The 27,935-nt window shown below is 39.5% G+C and overlaps 3 protein-coding genes across 3 annotated transcripts; 2 read left to right on the top strand and 1 right to left on the bottom strand.

Moving 5' to 3' along the window:
- Positions 1-3,235: 3,235 nt before the first annotated feature.
- On the top strand, positions 3,236-5,326 carry LOC117488889 (transcription factor HES-1-like). Its single transcript, XM_034138042.1, has 4 exons — positions 3,236-3,533; positions 3,623-3,718; positions 3,807-3,894; positions 4,624-5,326. The coding sequence occupies exons 1-4, from the start codon at positions 3,426-3,428 to the stop codon at positions 5,073-5,075; spliced, it is 744 nt and encodes a 247-aa protein (XP_033993933.1). The 5' UTR covers positions 3,236-3,425; the 3' UTR covers positions 5,076-5,326.
- An 8,897-nt stretch (positions 5,327-14,223) lies between these two features.
- zgc:153913 (carboxypeptidase N subunit 2) lies at positions 14,224-17,048 on the bottom strand. Its single transcript, XM_034137220.1, has 2 exons — positions 16,667-17,048; positions 14,224-16,542 (listed from the first exon to the last, which is right to left on the bottom strand). Exon 2 carries the CDS (start codon positions 16,534-16,536, stop codon positions 14,971-14,973), a length of 1,566 nt encoding a protein of 521 aa, XP_033993111.1. The 5' UTR covers positions 16,537-16,542; positions 16,667-17,048; the 3' UTR covers positions 14,224-14,970.
- Positions 17,049-21,294: 4,246 nt separating this feature from the next.
- On the top strand, positions 21,295-25,522 carry cldn1 (claudin 1). The gene is made up of 4 exons (XM_034137084.1): positions 21,295-21,668; positions 22,904-23,068; positions 23,304-23,388; positions 24,836-25,522. The coding sequence occupies exons 1-4, from the start codon at positions 21,446-21,448 to the stop codon at positions 24,996-24,998; spliced, it is 636 nt and encodes a 211-aa protein (XP_033992975.1). The 5' UTR covers positions 21,295-21,445; the 3' UTR covers positions 24,999-25,522.
- Positions 25,523-27,935: the final 2,413 nt, after the last annotated feature.

Here is a 27,935-nt window from a genome sequence, read left to right as displayed (position 1 = left end):
TGTTTTTTTGCACTTATTGTGAGTCGCTTTAACCCTTAAGTGAGCAATTACATTATACAATTCTAACTATATAGGAAAATGATTTATTTATTTTCTACATTACAGCCATATTACAATGTTATTTAACTATTACACATTAATACACCCCCAATACACCATTATTCCACCTTACACCCCTGTTACATTATTATTCCACCTGTATTACCCTGTAATAAGACCCATATAACACCAATATCACACACACATTACACATCAGTACACCCTTATTACACCGATGTTACACCAATATCACACCCATATTACACCCATTATATATCCATGTAACACTGTTATTTGACCATATTACACTGTTATTAGACCCAGTTTACATATGGACACAGTTTGACTGTATCACCCGGGATACAAAAAACATTTAAGGGTTAAATAAAAGCGTTAGCTAAATGAAATGTAATGTGATGTAATGTTTCTGAGAATATGCTTCTTGTACACCTTTGTACGTCTATCTTGTTTGGATGAAAGTTTAGGCTAAGGAAAGATTTTGACCTGAACATTTAAGGTCAAAACCCAAAAATATTTATGTCTGTCTCCCTGTCTGTGTTTTCCTCAACTTTTCCTTTTGTTTTGAGTCACATGCCAGGCCTTGATATCCTCCCTGCCCTTCCTCCCAGGGTTCCCACACTGATACAGATCAGGGCTGCCTATAAACCTGGAGTCCTCAGCACCATCCGCACAATAAAGGCTTGTTTGTGGCGGAGCAGCAGGCGCAGTGAAAACACCACTGATAGGATGTTATTTATTGTCGTGAGGCCTCTTCTCCTGTCATCTGCCATTAACACATCCTAAGGCTGTTTCAAAGGAGCATCTTGTTAAAACACGCAGTGAGAAGATTGACTTTATGTGATCCCAGGAGAACAGTTGGCCATACAGATAGAGCAGCATCACTTTCCCACTGCATGTTCCTCCTCTTTTAATGTCTTTGTCTTCTATCAGAGAGCAACACAAAGTGCACATATCTACACTGATGGCCACTTATATGGCTGGGGGTTTGACTTGACTTCATTTGACTCGACTCAGGTCTGGAAGCTGCTGGTGCTTGAAGACGTGTCGCCCACACAGAGAGGAAGCTGATGCTGACCTGGCTTCTGGGGTCATTTCACCTCTGTGGATTTAGGAGCTTTACAGAGACGTTTAAAGTCCATCAGAGAGGAGAGAGGCAGCCAGAGGCCAGACAGAGATGTCCATGTTTCAGGGGAACAAGCACCATGTGTCTGGTTTCAGTGATGTTGAACATATATAGGGTCTAATTTGCTTAAAACGCTGGTGGATAGGGGACATTTCTCAAATGTAATTGTCAAATTCTAATAATGCAGTTATGTTTTTATTTTATTTAAACATCTAAACAATTATCTACATTGATCAACACAGATAAAAGCTTCGAAATCTTAAAGAATTTGGAGAAGATTCAAGAAAACATGCACAAAAAAACGAAAATATATTATTATCAGTGCATGCACAACCATAAAAAGGCTTATATTTGAGAGCCATTACAATGCGGGTTCATGTGTTTATTTGAGCAAACCAGGCTCCTACATAAAAATTAGTAATAAGTATTGCTCTGTGCAAATATAGGCTATAAGGCTAATATTAGGCTCTTTATAACACCTGCGTACTGTAGTAATTAACCTTTTACATTCAATATAAAAGCAGCTGAAAAATGTCTCATAAATCTTGAGGCTAATTTTGAAGAGTAACTACTGACAAAAAAATAGCTAATTAAGTATAAATGTTGTTATGTTGCTACTGTTACTCTTTATTCACAAACATTATACCGTTTTAATTAAAGCACTGATATCATTGGTATAAAATAGAACAGATTGAACTGATTATAAAAAAATGTCAATGATCAATTCAGTCATTTATGGACATAAGAAAAAAAATAATATAGGTTTTTCCTGAAATATTTTTCCGATATAAAACTCATATCTGTTAACAAGATAGTCTTATTTCCGCTCTTCAGATCTTTGAGCTCTTCAGCAGTGAGTCCAACCTGTGATACCAGACGAGGTGTCAGAGTTCACGTCAGCCCAGGACAGCTGAGTGTGTCTCAGATTTTCTTCTTCACTGGACATCAGGCCCGGAGTGTGTCAGAGGACGAGGTCTGACGCATTCACTGACCCCCGAGAAGTGTGTGTGACGGACACACACTGCGAGAAAGAACCTGTACCATTTGTAAAGACTAAAGTAAGTTGTCTTCACGGCTTTTATGATATTCAATTTCAACATAATGGGAAAACAAATCCTGATGCCCTTTTGCAGAAACAGCCGTTTTAAGTCAAAACGTTAAACAACATAATTTAGTTGTCAAGTTATCTCACATCCATAGATTTAGGTTTACTTAAAACTGAAGAGTAAAAGTGACAGAAATACATGTGGAATAGCTTCTTTTTTTGCTGTACACCTGAAATAAACATATTTCTTTGAAAAAAGTAAAGAGTAGTTTTTGATTTGTTTAAAAGTGCAAGTAATTCCACAGTGCAAAACAAATCTATTATAATGATAAGTTAAAGAGAACATTTCACTGATGTAGAAGTAAAATAAAACATAGCCATCACCAAAGTACTCATTCAGCACAATGACCGATTTCTCAACAATATTTTAATGTAGGAAATTATTTGTATAGATGCATAATGTGTTCATCACTTTGTTGAAGCTAATAAAGGAGTAGCTTTTTTTCCACAATGTTTTATTCTCCATGTTTCACATATTTATCCTATAATAATTCATGATACACTTTTAATTGATCATATTTTGTATTAATACTTTAAATTGGAATCTTCAAAGTAACTTAAGTGATATTTGATATACTGTATGTGTAGCCACCTGATTGTCCCTGGTTCGAGTCTCGTTACTAACAAATATATATGCCCCTTCACTCTGACACAACAACTACATTGTCTCCATTTATTTTGTTGGCCATGGCTTTTTTTTTTAACACATTATCATTTGAGAGTTAACACACTGAACTTGCTGCAGTATAAGGAGTTTCTGAGTATCTCTTCTCTGTAAATTAGCTTTTAGCATCCTGACAGCTAGCCAATGGGAGCTCCTGGTCGCACGAGCCCGCCGCCTCCCCGGCACCGTGTCTCGCGCGCTCATTGGACGGACTGATGAAACGCGCGGAACTCACACACGAGCCGCTCGCGTGCAGGCTCGCGCTCTATAAATACACCCCGAGGCGTTGGAAACAGGAGCGGACTGACAGCTCGGCGAGGAGACAGGAGTCACTTTATCTGTCATTGGTACAGAGCTCTGAGGTGTGCCAGCAGAAGGCGGGACTCACCACACGGGACTAACCTGTTGTTGTTTTGCTTCTTTCTGTTGTTCATAAAGTTTATTTTGTAGTCTTTTTAACTGAAAACCTGAAGATGCCAGCCGGAACTTTCGAGAGGACCTCTCCCTCCGCCGCGGCTGCCTCACCGGCCAGTGCGGACTCCACACCGGAGAAACCCCGAAGTCTGTCCGAGAGCAGAAAGGTAGCACAACTGTCCCCGTTACATCTCTTTTCCAACTTTTATTTTTATTTGAAACTGTCTTCTCAACTGCTTTTATTGTCTATTTAAAGTCCTCGAAACCAATCATGGAAAAGCGGAGACGCGCGCGCATCAATGAGAGTCTGGGCCAGCTGAAGACCCTCATCCTGGACGCACTGAAGAAAGATGTAAGGAGCTGGGTGTTTATTTAAATATGACCTGAAATAACCAACTAAATGAGCAATTCATCACTTAACCGTCACTTTCTGTGTTTAGAGCTCCAGACACTCCAAGCTGGAGAAGGCGGACATCCTTGAGATGACAGTGAAGCACCTCAGGAACCTGCAGAGGCTTCAGATGGCTGGTATGTCTTAGCTCCCTTTGCTGATGTGCGTGCAGTCATTCTGGGATGGCTAACTTTAGATGGTAAACATGTTCCCGCGCTATCCAAGATGTATTGCCCCCACAGCTGGTGTGCTCTCCTTAAGACTTGTTTTCACAAGACATCATCTGAAAGAATAAATGAATAAAGTGTTTTTTTTATTATTCAAATTAGCCAATTTGTCAATTATTTAATGGTGTTTTTTCTATTCATAAACTCTTAATCACGTGTTATTCTCTATCAATCTCACCTTGATAGGGGTGCAATACAGATAATAACTTATTTAAGAATTATAATTCATTTCTGTATATATTTTTAAGAATGTAGATTCATTTATCTTTGCATAAAAATGACTTATTTCATGTATTTTTTATAATGTAATTTATTTATTTGTTTCTCTTTTTATAATCCTTTTCTTATTGCTTTCAAAATCAATTATTTAAAAATAAAAAAACAATACAAAATCAACAGAAATAGAGTAATATATTTGCAAAGATTAAATGGATCTATACTTTTGCAAAGTATCTACAGAAATATTAAGAAACATTATGTGAAAAAAGGAAAATGCTTAAATAACTTTCTTAATTTTTGGCCGATATATTTCCACTTTTATTTATTCCTTTATTTCTTTAATTCTTTAATTTTTTTTCTCTCTATCGTTCCACACGTATCTTTCTAAATGAATGTATATATTTGTATTTTCCTCTCCAGCTGCTGTGAACCCAGACCCCTCTGTCCTGGGTAAATACCGCGCCGGGTTCAGCGAGTGTTTAGGAGAGGTCACCCGTTTCCTGTCCTCGTGTGAAGGGCTGAACACCGAGGTGAGGACCCGTCTCCTCAGCCACCTGGCAGCCTGCGTGACCCAAATCAACGCCGTGAACTTCTACACGCCTCACCCAGGGGCGCAGAGACTCGGGCAGACCGGCACACAGACCCCTGTGGCCCCCGCCCCACAGATGTCCTGTAAAAGTGGCTCAGCGATGCTCTCCTCCCCAGAGGCCATGAAGCTGTACGGGGGCTTCCAGGTGGTCCCCACACCGGATGGACAGTTTGCTTTTCTGGTCCCCAGCTCTGCTCTCATGCCTCTGGGGGCACAGAACAGCCCGCACATGTCACCTGTTGCTCCTCCCGTCACCTCAGACTCTGTGTGGAGACCTTGGTAGGAAACCAGCTCCACCTTTGGGACCCAAAAGAACATATTTTTGTACATTTTGTAAATGTTTTTGAAAAACAACATAAGAAGAATATATGGACATAAGGAGATTCTCCTCATGTCTTTGCTTGCTGTGATTTTGTATGGACAGGAGGACAGAAAATGTTTGAAAAGTTCTTGAAAAGCACTGTATTTTTGTAGAGAGTAATAAAATGTTTCTATGATGTTTAGTACAATATTTGCTGCATGGCGTCTTTGTCTTTTCTCCTCCCTCAAAAACAGATTTATATTAGTGTGGAGGCTATCATTAAAAGTGCTTAAAAGTTTGACTTCATCTCAGATTATTGAAACATTTTGTCAATTAAGATCATACACCAGCCGTTTAAATATAGCCCCCCTGCTGTGTGCCCTGTCCACACCTCATCATTCACTTTTGCGACGGTGAAACCTGCTTTCTGGCTGGAAGTAAATTCTTCTCTAATGAGGTGAGGAACCTGAGAGGCGGCGCTGAGCCCGAGACGACGAGGGTCTGTTGACACATGCAGGCGTGCCAGATGGGAAATCATGCCGAAATAGATCAGGCCACGAGACAGGGCTAAAAGAAGAGCAGACCAAACAAGATACTGGTATAACTCATGGATTAAGTATGAGATGTTACTTTTTGAGATGTCTCCCCTGCATCATCTGCCACCAGAGTGATAACTGATATTCATTCATACAATTCAACATTTTGACTGAGCAGACCGTGAATCTAGTTTGATTTGTATATATAAGTCTGTTATAGAACAATTAGTCAACTAATCGCTAACTGGATCGAGAGAAAAATAACGTTTTTTTAATGAAATGTATTGCAAGTAATGTATCATGCAAATGTGGCAGAACATGCCGTTTCAACCTCTCAAATATAAGATGGTTTGTTTTATATCATAATAAAGGGATTTCTTTTGGGCTATTTGGAGTAAACAAGATATTTTGAAGACATCACCTTAGATTTGAGAAATTACAACGGCCATTTTATAGACCAAACAATTAATCATATTGAAAATAATGGTGATTTGCAGTCCTAGCGTCAGCCCTGCGGAGCCGGTTGTCCATTTAGCGGAGAGTTGAAGTTGACAGTCCCAGCGTGTGTCCTGAGCGTGGTGCTCACTCAGCGGGCCACAAGCAGAGCGCGACCCCGGGTCACAGGTGCCTCTCATTCACACTCCGGAGACAACGCTCCTCCAACAGCATGTTGCCCTAAATCTGGCAACCCATGAAGAGACCTGGCAGCCCATCAGCAGAAGACAGGGCCTCCCTTTGACAGCTTCACACAGTGGCACCTCCAGAGGCACACACTCACTCAACCCACGACCATTTGGGCTGTTCATGGTTTCATATTCATGGAATTTCAAAGATTAGGTCAGAACTTACAAATGTGCAACATATATATTTTGTTTCTTAAAGAACTTAGAACACATTATTTTGCACTGAAAAGTGTGTAGTATTTCTATAAAGGAGTAAATACCTAAAACATGTTTTGCCAATACTTTACAATACATTATAAACCATACTTATAATGCCATATTATTAGCTTATAGCACTTTTTAACCGTAATAATAAGTGCTCATCATTTTATATAATGATGTATAACAATAATTATGAGAAACTAGAGCAACTCTTTTTGTGTCACAATACTTATTAAATGCTGGCCACTCACTGACATTGTTGTGGCTGGATCAATATGTATTCAAATTCCCATAGTCATTATACTTAATGAATGAAAAAAGTATAAAGTCACTTTAAATGTCATGTTTGCTTTAAGTAAAGCAAAAAAGAAAATGTAATGCATCAACAATACCCAAAGTTTAACATTTCAACTTGACTTTAGTGTTCCTTATAATCACATTGTAAAGCATCACAACTATTGATGATTGATTATAACAGTTTTATAAAATATTACAAATATGTGTTTTATGATATCCTATGATACTTGAAATGTTCTGACTGACCAGCGATTACGAAGTACTTTGATATTTGACCTAATGAGTCATTTTGGATATTTATGACTGCTTGTAACCTAATGATCCATAACTACACTATACTAGATTATAAAACATTATAACAAGTATGTATATAAAGCATAAATAGGCATGTGAGTTTTAATTCTGCAGTTCCACATAAGAATCCACGCAAAAGTGAATTGAATCATCTCTTGGTCACTCTAAAACGTATTAAATCTCCTCACTTTGTCTAAATGATACAGTCAATTAAGTTTACATCTCTGTTTTGGCACAGCGGAGAGAAGCCTGGCAGTAAAGAGGACTTAAAGACAAAAACAAGAGCTCCCCCTCCTATCAGAGTATCCTTTGAGGAGACCCTGAACACAAAAACAAAGACGGGCCCCTTTAGAGGCTCAATGGCTCCTCTCCTTGTGACCCTCTCCATCTTCATAAAGGGCCTTCCCCTTGTTTATCCAGGAAGAGCTTTAATGGCCGGGAGGGGGGTAGAGGACCATGCTGTCACTTTCCCCGTGCTAAAGAAGGCTTATTGTCCCGCAGGTCCTGCTCCTACAGGCTGCTGGAGAACTGTTCAGATAAGAGGTGGAGGTCCCATCCACCTGTATGTGATGGAGAACATGGAGTGGTTATGATGGAGGGGGTCTCCTGAGGGAATGTATGACGTTTCCTGGTGTTGCTCCGCTCCTTCCATCCTTTGTTTCTTATCCCTGCCCCTCCCTAATCAAAACCCCGCAGTATTTTTCCCAAACGTAGAGAACGGTAAACAAGTAGCGGGGTTCGCAGAGCTCCATGATTGATGGCCTCCCCTCACAAACACACTGACAGGTTCCCCTGGAACTCACCGGAAGCCCTCGCTGCCCGGCCCCTGTGGGTGAGTTTTGTTCTTATGGTGCCTGATGGGGGTGGAAGTAGTTCACATCAAGGCTAATGAATAGATTATGCACTCGATATCAATGGTGAATGAACAATGTTCTTTGTCCCTTCACTCCAATTCTTCCCTTTTTGATTTAGCTGGTTGTTTTCGTCAACAACGTATTCGTGGAAGTGTAGCTTCCGGAGGGGGAATTTAGTATCGGCATGACACGATCACAGTGGAAGAAGAATATTTATCACTTTGGAGCCACAAAGAGTGATAATGGTGGGACCATTAAAGCTAACTAACAGTTTCTTCACCACAAGTCATCCCCTCTTCAAAGGAGATGTTGTGTTGAATGTCGGAGGGAACATTTTCATCTTGGTTTTCTTTCTGCCAATGGAGACCTTCGACGAATCATTATCACTGCAGGTGTTAATTCAAAAGGAGACATCCCATAATGCTCCAATAGCAACCTTAACTTTTTAGCATAGCTAGCCTTGTGCAATGACAAACCTGTTCAGCATTGCCATGGTCTTATTTGTACGATTACCAGTCTGTTCATTAGTGTGTCATGTGACTCCATGCCGGAAGACAACAGTGGACATTTTGTTGTGCTCACCACAAAATAAATATTCAAATCGTTTTCCATGGTGTTTTTTGATAGGGAAAACAAATGTGTATTTTTGGCCACAGCTGACATTCACTTGACTAGCCATCTTCCTGCGGATTGAAATGACTGCACATGATAATAGCTAAATAATAGCATCCATAGGAAGGGTCTTCTATCTAAATGGAACAGAACACTGAACGTTCAAATTGACTAATCAGAATCAAGTACTTAACCGAGCCATTTAATAAAAGATTTTAGATGTCATGGCTGAATAGTTTTTGATGGTGTGGATGCAATGAACGAGACTTCTCCTTGAGCGTGACTTAGATACGATACTGAAGAGACTATTTGAAGATACAGGTTTTATTTATCCGTATTGTCTTTTTCAATAATGTTGTCAGACACTTTTTATTCCATATTAGCCTGTTAGTCCCAGAAACAAGCACTTTAAGTTGACGCGTATTGAAAAGGTGAATTGAATTGCAGCCCGTAATAATCGACCAATTTAAAAGTGATTGTCCCTGTCACTTACTTAGGCCCCAAAACATTGGAAGATAGTGTCCAAGGTTCTAAAAACACTAAAGGTACCCTTTAAGGAAGAACTTTGCACACTTAAGATGATAGCATTACCAAATGGCTGAGCGCCAAACGGCTGATAAATGAGCCAGTGATTGTGAAGGATGAAAAAAGACACTGATGCTAATGCAACTATGATTTTGGTGCTATGAAAAATGTCCTCCATTTGTATTAGACTCAAATCATCATTACACTTGTGGAAAAGGACGTTTTCTACTGCTTTGCGTGTTTTTTGGCACCACTTTCCCAACAAGACTGTATTGAGGGATTATAAATTCTATCTACTTTTATAAACATGTAGGCAAGCATTTGTCAACTGAGCGATAGCAGACAACTCTAAGACAACTGTTAGGTTGAAAGAGTATGAGAATCTGTTCGCTGGTTTTAGTTTTTACTTACCTTTTGGTAATAGCTGAGCACGTCAATGCTCTTAAAATCTGGAACCATGAAGTAACAACAGGGACCGACTGCATTCGTAAAATGTTGATAATCCTGCTTCATCACTCAACCCATAATTAATGCGGCCCACTCAAGAAACATATTTTTCTGAAACAAAACCCTCTTCACAAATTACTTCTGCTGCTGGTGTTTGGAGTGCGGGAGGTATTTTTCCAATTGTTTTGCAGAGACAAGCTGCTAGGTTTTGCCGTGTCTCTTCAAAATACAATGACGGGCTGCATGCATACATATTAAAAACCTCTCTATCTGGAGAGCTGGAAACAAAACAAGTGTAGATGTATAAGAGCAGGGTCCACAGGGGCCAGGGTCCTGATTCATTCTCAATAATTGTAATGTGATGATAAGGAGCTTATAGCCTCTTGTTATCTGCCAAGAGGGACGAAGAAGACAAAAGCCGGTGTACCAGTACGCTTAAAGATTACCATTCTGATGACATCTCTGCGTCCACTTAACACCCACATCAGGTCAGCTGTTCTTAATTTGGTCAAAAACTATTTAGCCTCCATGCGGGGGTCTGGGTGCACTGAGGGGTAAATATTGACCCTTGTTTGTAAGCAAGGCTCACATTTTGAGTGTGCAAAATGGCGTTTTTGTGTCCTTGAGATGTTTAGGTCATCGTGTCACGGAGGATGTGTATCACGATCTCATTGGCTGAGAGAGAGGATCTAATAGACACCTGCCTTCATTATAGGGACTGGTGGTGGTTATCATTACACGATTGACTGAGCTCATTTGAATGATGCTGAATAAAACAACAATAAGCATGATTATCAAAGAGACCATTTCTTACATTAGGTGGCGGTGCTCAAGACAGACATATGCCTACGTTGTTACTACAGTATATTAGAGATGATAACTTGATGACACACAGCAACCCGATGTCCAATTAATTTACATTTCCAGATCAAAAACTCTCCTCTTGAATTCTCGCACCGGGCACTGAGTCCGAGATGACCTCTACCCTTTGTCCCAAGGACGCTGCCCTGCCCTTGCCCCCCCCCCCCCCCCTCCACACAGGCCCATCGAAACACTGTGGGAAACCCCCCCAGTGCTTTGTGTTGATTCGGACATTGTGTGTCTCAGCAGATAATGTCTCCTCCCCTCTGCTTCTGTCCTCGCCCCTCTGAGGAGCCGCTGTGTGGAGCGTGGTGTCGGTGTAGCGGAGTGATGGGATCTGGCCGTGGGGGCGGGGGGCAGAGCTGCTTTTCACCAAGCCACTCAGACCCTGCCGCTGTAACTTTGCAAGGGGTTAATTGAAAGTGATGGCTGCTGGGATGTTTTGGAATTGAAGGTAACTTAATTAACCTCTGAAACTACGCTGTACCAAACAGGGGGTAAATCTTATGGATATGTTCAGTGACCAGTCCTTTAAACCCACTCAACTTTAGTCGAAATTCTTCTCTAAATATCACAAAGACACCAAATATATCACCAATAATGTTGGCTAAGATTTTAAACAATAATGTATTATAATAACCTTTAAATGGGCTATTTTCTAAATAGCACCACACCGTTATTACACCCATATTACACCATTATGCACCCTAATTACACCCTTATTTTACCCATGTGACACTCATATTACACTGTTATTAGACACATATTACACCCATGGAACACCTATATTACACTGTAATTGCGCTACTATTATACCGTCATTACACTGTAATCACACCCTTATTACACCCATAATACATCATTATCACACCTGTATTACACCCATATTATACCCATGTTACACTATTATTACACTGATTATTTTTGTAATGTATTATTATCTTTATTGTCATTATGATTCCTTTTTAAACGTAGATTTTCCTTAACGGAGGCTAAATTCAAACTTACAATGAACATGTGTGGATCTGCAATTGGAATTTTAAACATTTCTAAGAACAATTGAATTGCAAAAAAAGTTTCACGTTTCATATTGATCAGAGTGGTTCTGGTTTTCAAAAAAGAGATTTAGAGGTACAATTTTAAAATGATGTTGCAATACAATGAATGCCTATTCGTATGACGGATTACCTTACAAATATTCCTCAATAATTAAAGAAAATATTTTGTCTGGTACTATTTATCTTTTTGACTGTGAAACTATGATTTTCTCCTTAGAGCCTAAATGATCTATATGAACCCTGTTACCCTCACTAAAGAAAGATATGCGTAGCTTCCACATGCCTGGCTGCTCGTTAGCCAACAACCCTGCACTTTAAATGTTAAATGTCCTGTTTCAACCATAGTTTTGCTCAAGTGAGGATTACCTCCAGCTAAATGCCTTCACTCCAAACGTTGGAAGTAAGACGGCCACCAGTTTTTGTCATGTGAATTGTGATGTCATTCAACTCGGACCGAGGACCCAATCGACCCCCTGGCCTTTGACCCTTATTAACCCCGGGAAGAGTGCTGTATTCAAGGTGTAGCCATCTGTGTGCCTTGTTGTGTGGAGGCTGCCCCCCCCCCACCTCTTTATCATCCTCCCAGTGTTCAGGAGCAGCGGAGTGATCCAGGGGTGTCCAAGAACCCCGGGATGACAGGATGGGTCACTTCTACTATCTTAAGTATCCTAAGAGTAAAACAGACAGATATATAAGTCTAAAAATATTTATTAAAAAGTTTCACAGTACAAATTTGAGGTATTTGTACAAAAATTGAGTAAGTCTAGATTAATTTCAATGTAATACTTAATAAATCAAAGGGAGATATTGTTCATTTTACATGAAGTCGTGACAACTATAATTGAAACCACTTATCGACAATCATTTTAAAGCAATGTTAATCTTTAATGTTGTGTTGCCGCTGGTGGAACCCAGGTGGATGAAGTACTCAGATCCTGTACTTAAGTAAAAGAAGAAAGACTATGGTCTTAAAATACTCAGTAACAAGTAAACCCTGAATTCAAAAGTACAACAAATATAAGCTTCAGAATGTAATCAAAGTACAGAAGGTACTCATTCTGCACAATGGCCCATTTCAGTAACATAAAGTACAGAAGTATCAGCCATATGTACTAAAAGTATCAAAAGAAAAAGAATGCAGAGTAGCTCATTCAAAGTATTTATAAAGAATATTATATAGGCCTGTTTTTATCATTTGTACAAGCTTTTTTATCTTCAAGTCTATCATTTGGAGACAATTTTATTGTTAAGTGTGTGATTTTATATGTACCATTTATTTTACTTTTTATCAACCACTTTTTATATATATACATATAAGTAGTTGATAAAAAAAAGGATAATATGGAAATACTGAAGTAAAGTAAAATGATGTCAAGTATGGTACTTGTGTAAATGTACTTAGTTACATTCCACCACTGTTTAAACTACCCAATCCAAAAACAGTTCACAAATGAGCTTCACCTACAGCACTACATTACAATGATGCCCACTCATTAATGCATCAATAATAATCCAAAAGTAATATAACAAGGGAAAGAGCTATTCTAGTTCTACTTTTAAATGTATTGTGCTGATAGTATCGCTGCACTATTTCACAATTTCAGGTATAAAAACCTTTGCTTAAAGTGGACCTATCATGCTATATTTAAATGATATATTGTAGGGCCATACCTGTATAAGGTATATTTATACGTTTCTGTTTTCAAAATACCAAACAGATCATGCATTTTAGCCATGCCTCATTTCGCTCCATTTGCTGTTCTCCAGCCCTGTTTTTGCAGGGGGCTGATTCTGTGAGCTGCAGCTGACCACGCCCCCCTGCAGGAGAGGGGAGCGTGCTCTGATCAAGTCAGAAGAGGGGGAGAAAATGAGATCTCCGTCCTCCGTGTTTTATTATATAGAGTCGGTATTCATTTGTTTTAAAGCTCAATAAATAACAAAGAAGACCTTTGACCGGCACTTTTCTAATTTTGTCCGGAAGATTTAAACTTTAACGGACATCTTGACCGGCGAAAGAAAACCTAACTGAAACTCTACCGCACGGTCCCCTCGTTCCTTGGAAGAGGCGGAAAGGTGGATGTTTGTCATCTGCTGGTGGACTAACCGGAGAGAATTACAGTGCTTGCCTCGACGGGGAGGGATTGCATTGAATTAAAGCAGCGGGAGCAAACGCTTGCCTCGGGGAGGGAGAAAAAAAGCCACAGCGGAGAATAAACAGAAGGGTAACCATGGTAGTCTTCTTCGCTGCTTTTGTGGCAGACTACAGCGCCACTTACAGGCCTGGCATATGTACTACAGCGTCTCCAGTGCTTTCGAGCGGCAATGGCCGGCCGTGGCCCAACCCCACATTCCCCTGATAGGTGGAGAGTTGGCCCAATAGCCGTAGCGCCACTTTCCTGACGTCAGTAAAGTGTTCAAATCTGGATCAGTCTGTATCAGATCCATTGCAGCCCCTTTTTTAGAGATTTGGGTATGGAGGAAAAGAGAGAGGGTTGTGTTTTCTGACACTTGGTGAGTTCCCTGGAACACCGGGGACACATATTCATGTATAAAAGACGTACAAAAGTGCATTTTGCATGATAGGTCCCCTTTAAGTGAATGATGTTGATACTCCCTCCATCGCTCCCCTAATGAAATATGTTTTCTGCCTTTTCAAAGTTTTGTACATTTTTTAAAATAAAGTCATCATTTACAGAAGGAAATATTCTTTTTTATTTTCATTTTTCAAAAGCAGTTCTTCCAAGACTTCTTGGAGTGCAAAAGTGCAAAATGCATCATATCTGATCCCGTAACAACACAAACATTTGTCAACATGTTTTCCAATGATAATTCACTTTGACACGGGGAATACGGTGGCCGACACGGGCAATAAAGTTGCAACGACCCAAAACACTACCATTAGGAGAAGCTCGCTGCAAATCCAAAAACAATGCAACTAAAATAAAGATGGCCGACTGTCACTGGAAACGTACCTAAAATTTAAGTTTTATCGGCTTATTTTAACAATGTGTCAACTGATATTATTGCAGATCTGCTGTGAGCTAGATAGCTTATAGTCATTTCAAATATACTGACAAAACACTATGAAACAGATGAACTCTGTAGGATGTGTTTTGGCATCTGTGTTTCTATATTTACGAAAATGCAGCCCGTTTCTCCTTTTGTAAGTGTTTGGGCCGTTGTAGTGCGTTGTCTTGCGTTAATGTCAGTTTGACATTAGAATATCATTAACAACGGGGTCAGAAGCATCACTACAGGAGATTCAACATGTTATACACACAGTTCCTTTCAGTAGTAATCTTAAAATGCAATTGGTTGAACTTTAAACTTTCCAAGAAAAGGGTTCATCCACCTCTTTTATCGTCCAGCAGCTTGCATGGTTGCTGGTTATCAGCTGTTGCGTTACAGGTTTGTTTACAGTATTGACTCTGACAGTCAGAACATATAATATGACTCAGATGCATGTCGACGTATTTGCACAGAGAACAAAGTCTAGTAACAAGGAAAAACTACAGACCAGGAATATCAATCACTGTGTCATTGCTACACTTTGACTCATGTTTCAAATAATGCTCCGTTATGCTTCCGTCATCCTCCTGAAACTGCAGCCTCACTGTAAGTGGAGAGCACTTGTCCACTTTGCAATTGACAATCACAGTGTCCCCGGAAGCTTGTACTCTACATCTACTGAGATCAGTTGTAGCATCTCTAGACACCTCACACACCAACTGGTCCTTGTCGATGGACACGACTGCCCGTCTTCTCAGGAAGCCAGGGCTAGAGCAGAGCATCCTGTCGAGCATCTCCACATCTCGGCCATTTCTCAGCACCCAGTCGTGCAGATACCCCATGTGACAGTCGCATTTCCAAGGGTTCCCGTGCAGTCTCACCGTGTGCTGGATGACAAAAGGGTCCAACAGGCCCAGTGGAAGAGATTCCAGCTGGTTGTCGGACAGGTAGAGCTGCTGAATCAGCAACTGGTCCTCAAACAGATTGGCGTCCACCCTGCTCAGGTTGTTCTTGTTGAGGTGGATCGCCTTGATGCTGAAAAGTTCATTAAAGACCGTTTCTGGTAGCAGGGTGAGCTGGTTTTCAGACAGGTCTAGATTCTCCAGGGCTGTAACATTTCTAAAAGTGTCCTCAGGAAGGTCGGAGAGCTGGTTTGAGGACAAGATGAAGTCAGTAAGGGACGTCAAACTGCTCAGAGAGGACAACGTGGTCAATATGTTGCCTTTAAGGTTCAGTTCCTTCAAATTTGGGGCGTTGAATCCAAACAATTTACCACTGAATCTCGTGAGAAGGTTCCCTCTGAGGTTGAGGACCTTCAGCTTGGTTAATACGGAGAAGCTATCATCAGCGAGTTCTGATATGTTGTTCCCTTCCAAGTGAAGCTCTTCCAGCTGTGAAACATTGTGGAACAAGTCAGATGTGAGATTGCTGATGAGGTTGTTGTTCAGTTTCAGGATCTCCAGTTTGGCCGGGCCAGAAAAAGTTTCCCTTTTCACGTCTTGAATCTTATTCTGGGACAGATCCAAGACCCGCAGATTGTGGAGGTGAAGCAGAAGGAATGCAGGCAGATTTGATATGACGTTGCCCTTCATCTGCAGAGTTTCTAGCTTTTTCAGAGAGTCGAACATGCCAGGGAGCACGGTCTTGAACATGTTGAAGTTGAGCAACAGTTTAGTCAGGTTTCCCTGCTTGGAAAAAGTTCCCAGATATAAATACTCCAGCCAGGGGTTCCCACTGATCTCCAGCTCCTGCAGCTCACTCAGATGCTCGAAAGCCTGAGAGTGAATACTGCGCAGGGCATTACTGAGGAAGACGAGTTTGGTGAGTTGGGGGCTCTCCTTTAAAGTTTGGGCAAACAGGTACGATACTGTTGATCTGATCACGATAAACTCCTTGACTTGCCTGGACATGTTCTTCGGTAAAGACGACATCCGTTCTTCCGCACACAGGATTTGGACTGAAGTGAAACACTGGCAGTTATACGGACACGAGGTTTGTAACTGTGTGTTGCTTTTGTGGCAGAGAAGCAGCACCAGGAACAGAAGCAGTCCCAACACTTTGTCCATTTTTCACTGTGGAAACATGGAGAAACTTTCTATGAATTAACAGGGAGTCAATGCTTTGATATAAGGACAGAATACATATGCACTTTCTTCACTGAGAGTTTTCTGTTTAAATAAATGAAATCGAACATACCTCTGTGTTATAGGGATCCCGTATATTCTCCTGCCGATCTACAAGCCAGCTGTCACAAAGTGCACACAGCAACAGGGTGAATTAGGCAAGAGGAAAACCTTTGGTCAGCAGCCAGCTCTGACATGCTTCCATTAGCTCACAGCAAAAAATTAAAAAAGTGGATAATCCTCAAATTCAAAATGTGTTGTAATGCAAATCAGCTGACAGAGGGGGGACTATTGAAATAACTTGAATTTGTTGCTTTGAATAGAGGATTTTTTTTCTTTTTTATGTGAGTTTCAGCAGAGGTCTGTCAGAGATTAGTCAGTATTTACCAAAGCAAAACAAATAGATCCCACAGGAAATGATCTGTGATCACTCTTTCCAGTTTTTGTCAACTAGTCTTTTTATATTGAAAATGTAGAAACAATTACAACAGCTTGACCATTTTAAATTATAAATAAAACATGTTATTGCATGGCCTAGTCCCCCGATTCTGATTGGTCAATTTGAACATTCCAGAGGTTGTTAATGTTGGCTAACAGACCGCTGCTAATGAGAACACACCGTGTGTCAGGAGGACGAAGGGGCTATGTGCAGTCATATCTATCCGCAATAAGAAGTCCGGCACATTTTACGTCAGATGTGGACAACAATCATTATTATGTGCCGCTTGAAACTGGCATAAATGTCTATTTCTTGTTATTAATAGTATTTAATAATAGAGGCTACACTGTAAGATATTACCATGATTTCACAATATTTAGCTGTAATATTTTACAATAAATGACTGTTTTACCACTTTACAGTCTTTACCTGTAATGTTCACAATATAATACTGTAATTTTGAATTTCACAGTGAAATCAATACAGGCACAGTTAATTACTGTGAATGTACAGGATAAATGATTACCAGGATTTCACAACATGTTACTGTATTATTTCATAGTAAAATACTGTATTCAGACCATCCTCTGTGATAACACAACAAATTAAGTGATTTTCTTGCTTTTATCGCTCTTGCTTGGTTTTAAATACTCATTTCTTTCTTTGGTGCAGGTTTTACTTCAATTGAAAGGGGCACCGCTGCATGTGCCTTAAAATAAACGATGCAACATATACATCTATGTAAAATTGTAATTGTTGTCTTGGCTTATTGTTTTCAGGTGCTTCCTGGGACGGGCTTGAAAGCCAAAAAGAGGCATGGCAATTTAAACCCCCATGTCAGCACATTCTTCAGAACAATGGTTGACTTTGAGTGGATGTCTGTGTAGACATGTGCTCCCCTCCTTGTTTTCTGCACCTGGTCTGCCCCTGGCTCCGCCTCTGCCCAGGTGCACCTGGTCTGCCCCTGGCTCCGCCTCTGCCCAGGTGTTCCAAATTCCACTCAGCCGTGTATATATAAAGAGAAGCTGGAGGAGAAGGATGTCTCGCCTATCCTAACGCCGGGAGACACTCTCCTCAGAATACCTCTTTGCCATTTTGAGCTGTAGGCCATATTTTTGCAGATGTGTTTATGTTTAGCCGGGAGGACCTGGTAGTCCAGTTTTTGCGGCTTTATTTTGTTTCAGTCCAAGACACTGTGAAATGTACTTTGCACTTCAGTGGAGTAATAATAAGTTAAAATGGGCATTTTCTTTGTTTTTCTTTGTTAATTGAGCTGATTGAATTTTGTAGTTATGGTAAAATCCCAGTTAACTAGTCAAATTTACAATATATTATCGTATTATTTACATTTTTATATTTACAGTAAATTACTGGCTACTGTGTTGCATTACTTCTACAGTAAAAGTGTGAAGATACAGGTAATTACTGTCATTTATGTAGAGCAAGGTACCATAATACCACAGCTCTGTACTGCTACATCACAGTAATTCCATGGGCATGGCACCTGTAAAGTCACAGTATTTAGTATAATCCATGCAACTAGTAGCCAGTAATTTACTGTAATTTTACAGCCAAACATTTTACAGTGTACCCCTGACCAATTTGCTGCCCTAGGCAAGATTTTAGCTTGCAAGCTAAAATCCGAAAATGCAGACACTCACTATGACTCGTGCATGCATGCACGTGCACGGTTGTGGCATGAGCACCAAAACAGAAAGATATGGACACAAGATGTGTGCAACTGTATTAAAGGAGAGGTGTCATGCTTTTCCGGTTATTACCCGTCCCCTTGTGTGTTATGAAGGTTTTTATGCATGTAAACGGTCTGCAGAGTCAAAAACCCTCAAAGTACACCCTGTAGCGAGTAAAACTCTAACACTGTGCCCAGAGGCCACACCCTCTGCCAGCCTTTCACGAAACAAAGCTTCCCAAACCTCTCAGGGATTCATGCCGGATATGTACAGCGTAGGGCACTGAAGAACGATGCTGTTCCTACTTTGTTTGGACCAGCGGGAGATTCGGGTACACAACCTGTAAGTATTCATTGTTGTTTGTGTATTTATGATGTTTAAAACAAACAAGGTATTTACCACGACTGTTTAAATGGGTAAACGTTTTTCGGGCTACTACGTTGGGATCGCGGAGAAATGCTCTCCGCAGACCCATTCTCACAGCGTTATAAACCTTTTTCTTACTCAATATCAAGCCACACTTATTGTTTTTACTTCGGCTGTGAGTGTTTGTGTGTGCTCAGGATGAGTTTCGCTTGTTCTCGCTGTATCGGCAAGCCTGTCTGCTCCTCCAGCAGTGTGTGTGTCTGTGTGTGTGCGAGCAGCAACGAGACTGTCAGCTTCTCGACCAATCAGAGCACACTGGGCTCACAGGGAGGGGGGGCAGGAGCTCGAACAAGCCATTTAGGACAGAGAGTGAATACACATACTTTACAGAGATGCTGTATGAGAAACCAACGAGAGTTTGGAAAATTGCACAATATAAATCTAATTTAGTATACCTCAACAATGGAATTATGATCAGTAGAAATGGCCATGACACCTGTCCTTTAAGTATCCTATCCATGTGAACATGATTTAAGTGGGGGGTGGACCTAACATCCTCTAGGGGGGTCCGGGGGCATGCTCCCCCGGGAAGATTTTTTTTTTTTAATATTGAAGTTAAAAGTATCAATCTGGTGCACTTTGAGAGCAACATTAGAGATCTATGGATACATCTCTCAACACGATATGAAACAGAACTGAAAACAGATTGACTTTTTCTTTATGGATATTTTACTAATCACTCCCCTTTTAAACTGTATTCTTGTTTATTAATAACAACTTTTGTTTACTGTCATAGTATTTTATACCTGTTTTTCACCTATTCTCTTATTTTTTTATAACTATAATGATCATATAAAGATGTGCCTTTACCTCACTGAGCTGAGGTTATCAGCCTCTCAGTCTTTCAGGAGAGAGCTCTCTAAAGCTCTCCCCCCCCCCCCGCGGCTGCTTATTGTTACATTTGTTAGACGCTTTTATCCAAAGCGACTTACATACTCAATACTGTGGACAATCCCCACAGGAGCAATTTGGGGTGAAGTGTCTCAGGGACACAACGACATGCTGACTGCAGTGGGACTCAAACTTACTATCCCCTGATTCGAAGTCCATCATACTATCCACTGAGCCACAGCCTCATTTACACAGTACATTTCAATGTTAATAAAAGCACACAGAAGCTGTGTACGTTTTTTGGGAGTTTGATTTATTTTAAATTAACACAAATACAAAATTAAAACCTATAATTGCACACTAAAACCATTATATAGCCATAGTTTATGGGCGCTGTACGCAATATAGGCGTAGTTATGTTAGTATAAGATAATAAGATGTACTTTGTTGATCCAAAATCGGGAAATTGTGTTCTTATGAAATTTAAATTTTTTTTAAATTTCTAACTTTTCTTTTTTTTTAGCCCTGAGGCTCATCATCCTTCCATAGTTTGAAAATGCCTTGTTATCAAAGGATAAATTGTTCACATCCATAATTACACATTTATAGTAATGTATTTTTACTTTATTACTAAATTCACCGAAAGTTTCTATAATCTTTTTCAGATTGGAATATGATTCTCATTATTTGAAGTCTAATTATTGGATATTTATTTATGTAATTATTTATTTAATTTGTACTTATTATTTTGTTGTTATTTTTGTTTTCTGTTGAATATATCAAATTCAGAAATCTTATAGTTGTTTGCTGGTGTGGAGATTTACAGCGTTACAACAGCAAAGGTACAACACAAATGAAAAGCAAAAGAAAAAAGAGTAGACAATATTAAATAGAGGCAAGCACACATTAATGATAATAAAAAAAGTAGTATACATACATTGTAAAAAAGTAGTAACATAAGCTAACTTCAAATAAATAGTAAATATTTGTAAAAATAAAGTGTATATTGCACATATGAATTGTTATTTCAGAACAGTGGTACAGTGGGCTGGTATTTCTTTTTTTTTACCAATTGTTTTAATATTGTATTTAGTTATTGTCATTGAGGACGCCCTTGAAAACAAGATGGTACGTCCCGAGGAGTTAATTCCAATAAAAAGTAGTAACACGGTTTTTAAGTGCTGTGCATTTTCCCTGGAGATTTAAGGTTTGGGAGCAGTTTGAGTGTTGCAGAGAGCCTCACCTCCACCAGGTGTCCACCCGCTCCTCCTGACCTCAGGTGATGCATTCCTAGAGCCTCCCTCTCCTCAGTAGTGTTCCCTGAGGATGCTAAAGTAGACACCACTGTTTGAGATCACTTCCACCAGCCCATACACCCAGGACAGGAACTACATCAAGAAAGCATTGGGATCTTTTCAATCTCTTGGAACTTATTCCACTTCTTCACATTTTCTGACCTCAAACGATGGCCAATGCAGGGATACAGCTTCTGGGCTTCACGCTGGCCTTTTTGGGCTTCATCGGCTCGATAGCTTCCACAATCATGGTGGAGTGGAAAGCTTCATCGTATGCAGGAGACAACATCATCACAGCTCAGGCCATGTATGAAGGGCTGTGGAAGAGCTGTGTGTCACAGAGCACCGGGCAGGTTCAGTGCAAAGTGTACGATTCCCTTCTCCAACTGCCAGGTAATGTTCTGCACACATCATGCTTTTACTATACTATCATCAGACTCTAAAGTCCATGAGATACAAAAATAACTGTCTTTATTTTCGCAGAATAGCATAGTGAGCATACACCAATTATCCTTAATCCAGGCCAATATCTACTTCTTCTTCTAAAGAAATGTAGGTGTGGAAGGACTATTGGTAATTGGATAAAACAATTGTGCATTTCTCAAACTAAATAGATTTTTCTTTCATAATGGTGATTTGAAATTATGAATTTATGAAATGTCTCACTTTCACTCTAGAACCCATATGACATAAAACAGGATTATGGATTATGTATAAATCTGTGGTCATTCAAAGCCTCCTGCGTGTTTCAGAAAGCCCTGTAAGGCCGCCTGCGAGCAGAGACATGTCCGCCAAATACCAGCTGCGGGCGGGCAGATCAAAACCAAACCTCCTTTCCTTAGAAATCTATACAAAAGGAAAATATGCTCTGGATGGTCTTTGGTTTGAAATGCTAATGTTTTTTGTGAAAAAGTATTTTTGGTTTGTATATGATAAACACACTTGATACACATATTGGAAGAAGTACTTAGATCCGTTACTTAAATAAAAGTTAAAAATACTATGGTCTTTAAATACTCCATTACAAGTAAAAGTACTGATTTCAAAATGTTACTTAAGTAAAAGTATACAGGAGTATTAGCATCAACATATACGAGTATGGAAATGAAATGTACTTATTCAGCATTCAGTGGATCTTATTATATTATTATAGTTATTATGACCCTGTTCTTATACATGTAAGAGCATTTTAGTATTGTAGTTTGTCAATGTGGAGTGAGTGTAGATACGTTAAATGCTGTGCAGATTTGTAATACAGTACTGCAAATCATGTGTTTTTATTTGAACAAAAGAACTTGTAACTGAGTGCTGAATTAAATGTAGTGAATGTGCCTCTGAAATCTAGTGGAGTCATGAAAATGAAAGTCGAAATGGATAAATGGAGTCTGACTTTAAAGAAAGAATTACTTCAACTTGTGACTTTAACACTTTTAGAAAATGAAAGTCAGATTAAGTACAACATTTATTTAAAAAATGTATTCAAGTATTGAGCTCATTTCTGAGTTAAAAGTCAGAATTCCGTAAAGATGTGGCCTTAACCCTTCTACAAAAAAGGTGAACGGTCAAAGCCAATGAAAACTCATGAAAGCTGCGACATTGAATGAAATAAATTGATCCCGTGTTTGCAGGGATTGTGCTGGGCACCCGAGGGCTGATGATGGCCTCCATCATCTTCAGCCTCATTTCTCTCTTGGTGGACGTCGTGGGCATGAGGTGCACCACCTGCATGGCAGAACAACCGGAGCAGAAAGACAAAGTGGCTCTAGCTGGAGGGGTCCTCTTCATTATCGCTGGTGAGAGTCCATTCAGTTCAGACACACACATGCAATGAAAAGACACACACTGCGGCAACATTATCTATCAGGTGGTGAGATGTTCTGCACTAAGATGTTGCCCCACACTGTTGTATGTTGTACTTTGACCAACATTTGACGTTATCTGGATCTTTTGAGTTCATGAAACATAATACAGTCCTGCATGTTTGAACCTGAAACGATATCAAATGTTTTTGTGCTCATGGGTTTTCAGGTCTGCTTGCTCTGGTGGGAGCGTCCTGGTATGGACACAGAATAGCCCAGGAGTTCTACAACCCATTCACTCCCACTAATTCCAGGTGAGGTCGCATTCTCTAGCCCTTTAGTTTGGAAGCCACACTAATTATCACTGTGGCTGTTTGTAATGACACAGATAACACCAAACAATCTGTCTTTTATCATGCTATTTTGGATACATTTGTATTATTATTTTTATTTTATTCTACCAATTCAATATTAGTACAGTCAATTTATGAAACCGACAAACAAACACAATTAGTAAAAGCAGGAGGGCAGAAAGCATAGCTTATAAAGAAAATAGCCCTCCCGTTAGTCATCCAGTTTCAGGATGAAACAACTAATAAACCTTTTCAAAATGTAAAGCACAGTATTACAATGTATACATTTATCTTGTATTTTGTTAGTACAATGTTAATAGGAAGAGTAACTAGTATAGTAGTATACGTTTAGCAAGGCCGAATTTAGCAAAATAGCAAGACACATCCCCCCAATATTCAGATACGCTCAAAATGTCCCCCCCAATATATAGCCTAACTAACTGATATAAAAAAATGGAAATTAAATGTTTGGTCCCCCCCAATGTTGACTCCATGGTTACGGCCTTGGTTTAATGAATGCAGTGGAATATATACTAGCTCTGAACTGTAGTGTAAAATAAATGTGAAGTGGCCTAGCATGAAATTGAAACACTCGAATGAATGACAAGCACCTCAGAATTTTGTACTTGTACTTTTTACAGTAGTTGACTCAAAGTACAGTAACTTTTTTCCCCTGGATATATTGGAAAATACACATTACATTTTAGCTTAGCTTAGCATAGCATAGATAGGAAACAGGCTAGCCTGAAGTCATTATCGTGACGTGCCAAGAAGTCACTGCAGCCTGCCAAGAGAAATCCCAGCACATAACCCCTTGTAACCCCACGTTTTACAATACTATTTTTGGACAGAGCCAAGCTTGTTGTTCCCAGTCTTTATGCTAAAATAAGCTAAGCTAACTAGCTGCAGGCAGTAGCTTTATATGGCATATGTACATGTAGAGACTTGAAAGAGGTAAGCCTAGCATTCTAACTATCTGACTCTCAGCAATAATATCAGGCAGATCACCACAAATGTTGGAATATTTATTCAATGTAAGATGTTTGAACTTTGTTGCTCATCAGCAGGTCGCATTTAAGACACTTATCACTTATTTCTGTGTGGTTTGCTTCAGACATGGTCAGTTAAAACTACAATGATTCAAATCTTAATGTGAATGACATCAAAACTTCCCAGCAGAAATATATGGAAGATTTAAAATGCCCTAAGTAAAACAAATGTATTTTAAGTATATGCATTAACTGTGTCATAATTAAGTAACAAAACATGTTACAAGGACTACGCTACTGATGTGTGACTCAGACTTGTATTGTATGCTGGTTCCAATAAAAACCAAAATCTGTGTAATCGTCTTTTCCACATAAGTATCAGTGTGTTATGTGACTATATTATGTTATGTTTTCCACAGGTATGAGTTTGGGAGTGCACTGTATGTTGGATGGGGAGCTGCCTGCCTCACCATGATAGGAGGGGGCTTCCTCTGCTGTAACTGCTCTGGGGGGGGTTCTGGGAAAGCTCCACGCCACCCAGCGTCCAGCTCCGCAGGTCAGCCGGGGCGGGACTACGTATAGAACCATCCCTCCACCCAGCCTCCACTCAAGGAACAACACTGGGCATTGCCTTTATGCTATTTACATTTTTTTTTATAGTTTTATGTTTTGCAGGTTTTCTATTAGGTGTTTTAAAAAAATATCTTTGGGGAAATACACTCAATGTTTTGGCCGTCCAGAGACTTTTGGCATTTGAACTAACAATGATCATTATTATTTAACATGACAACAACTTTTAACTAGTGTAAATCTACTGAGGGTGTGACAGTTTTACTCATGTGTTTTGTTTTGTTTGGAATCTTGCCATTATTCTCCTTATTGTGTAAAATAAAGTCCTCAATACTTTCGTACAAACATACAATTTTTATGTTTGTATATTATTCAGGTATGTTTTTTGTGGTGAAACTTAACCGAAAGCTAATGTTTTAATCCTATTTAAGCACAAATCCAACAATGTGTTAATCTTGGTATTAGAAAGCTGCAGCTGATTCAGAACGCCGCTGCTCGAGTCCTCACTGACACTAAGAAAGTGGATCACATCACACCTGTTCTGAAGTCTTTACACTGGCTTCCTGTGTGTCAAAGAATTGATTTCAAAATACTGCTGCTGGTTTATAAAGCTTTGAATGGTTTAGGCCCAAAATACATTTCTGACCTCCTGCTAAATGATGAACCATCCAGAACTCTCAGGTCTTCAGGGACTGGTCAGCTTTCTGTCCACAGAGTCAGAACTAAACATGGAGAAGTTCAGTTATTATGCTCCAAATATCTGGAACAAACTACCAGAAACCTGCAGGTCCGCTGCAACTCTTACTACTTTTAAATCCAGGCTGAAGACTTTTCTTTTTGTCGCTGCTTTTAATTGAACTATTCACATCTTAAACTGCACTGTAACTTTTATCCATGTATTTTTTCTTTTAATATTTCTTTTATTATCTTTGCTTTTTAATGACTGTTTTTAAATGCCATTTTCTTAATGTCTTTCATTTTTTGTAAAGCACTTTGAATTTCCTTGTGTTGAAAGGTGCTATATAAATAAACTTGCCTTGCCTTGCCTTGGTAATGTTGAATAATCCAACTAATCCTGTGTTTTACCCAACCACTTCAATCCAAGCTATATTTTTACAACAGATTACAAAAATATAGACTAATTTAAGAGTCATCAGTAATCTCCTGAACAAATGAGCGTTGGAATTTTTACCAAATATCCCCAACAGGAGTTTATGTTTGGGGATTTATAAAGTTTTGAGATAGAGATCATATTTTTTATTAGAGTTGATGATGATAATGGTTCATGTTTCAGACATAAACATGCAACAAGAACACATATACAACAGTAATAAGATCCCATGGAAAGTGTGTGTGTGTGTGTGTATGGGGGAGGAAGGAAAGAAAAGTCCCCCATCCACTCCCCCCTACCATGTGCATTTCAGCACATCCCCCCAATGAAAGAGCCAAGAATCAGCAGTAGCCTACGGCATCAAGGAAGGGGGAAACATATTTATAATGTTCCATTAACACCAAATGTAGACATAAACTGAATGTAAACAGGATTTAAATATCTATTCAAAGCTCCAAATATTTCAAATGTATTCAAAAACCTTTTAGAAGAAGCATTTTTAGGTTTAAAACATGACAAATAAAAGGTGAATCTGTAACACTTTTTTTTTTAACACATCTGCATAGTCCAACATGCTGCAGAAATATGTTGCCTCAGGGAAAACGGAATAATCCAAACAGCCGGGGAGCGGCTCCTGACAGGAATACCTCCGACAGCGGCTCCTGTCCCAGCATGCCTCCACACAGTGAACGCATCACATTCCAACACATACCCACCCCTGTTAACATGTTAACTCACACCGTGTGCTTCTCTGTGAGGAAGAGGTCAAGAGAATTATAACCACCGTATCCCACGAGCATGCACACAACATGATCTAATTTGTAGGTTTTCTTTTTGCTGTCTGTTAAAAATGTTATTCATGGGGCCAGTTCCAACCCACACGGTGCAGGGATTCTGCAGAAGGGTGCGCCCTCCTCTGGTCACCTTAGAATCTACTGCTTAAACACCAATAATAGGCCCCTGTTTTTGATGTGCTTTTGTGTCTCTTTCTCGTGGTTTTGTGTCGTTTGGTAGCTGTTCTGAGTGTCTTTGTAGTTGTTTCATTACTCTAAGTGTTAATTTTGAGTCGAGACATGGTTGCTTCATGCCTCTTTCAGTTACATTTTTCATTGTTCAGCAATCGTTACATGCCAGGGAGCTGTCATGGTTGAATGGAAGTGAAATTATGATTATTTGTATTCTACTTGTTCTTATATGAAGCCCCCTTTTCCTAATTTTGCATAATTAAAAAAAAATGTTATGACAGTGTTATATTGTAAAGCACTTTGTAATCTTGTTGTGCCCTGATAAAAAAGATATCCGGATTCACCAATGCAAAAAAACAAAACAAATAAGCAAAACAATTGTACAACAACAAACACTCAATATGGTTCCCACTTCAGAGGCACAGATTTGCAAGAGGAGGTGAACAACATTCGAAGATTTATTTTTAAGATATGAGTTGCATTTAATCTAGGCTTTAAGATGTCAGAACTAAAGATTCAATTTGTTTCGGGAAGGATTCCAGTTGTTGGGGTGCCCTGGGGTTACAATTAAAACAAGTTACATTTCCGTATAAAATGACTTCAAAATACGCTGCCTGATTCGAGCGAATGCAGTTGATTCAATTGACATTTCAAGGAATCAATTTCACTTCCTGAGAAGCCTCAGAAGAATACAGCAAGTATGAATGAATCATAAAGACCCTTCTTTCCCTCAGGCACAGACGCTGTTACCTCAGGCCTATTTATGTCTAAAGAGAGAAAAATGGAGGAATACAAAGTGCAAAGTTCACGTTCTGTGGCTGCGGTGTGGCAACAGGAAGATGATCATTTACTTCCCCTCGTATACCAGAATCA

Source organism: Trematomus bernacchii, unplaced genomic scaffold, assembly GCF_902827165.1.
Source record: "Trematomus bernacchii unplaced genomic scaffold, fTreBer1.1, whole genome shotgun sequence".
Taxonomy (NCBI): Eukaryota; Metazoa; Chordata; class Actinopteri; order Perciformes; family Nototheniidae; genus Trematomus; species Trematomus bernacchii.
The sequence above is the reverse complement of the archived record's forward strand: the minus strand, read 5'-3'. Positions and strand labels throughout refer to the sequence as shown.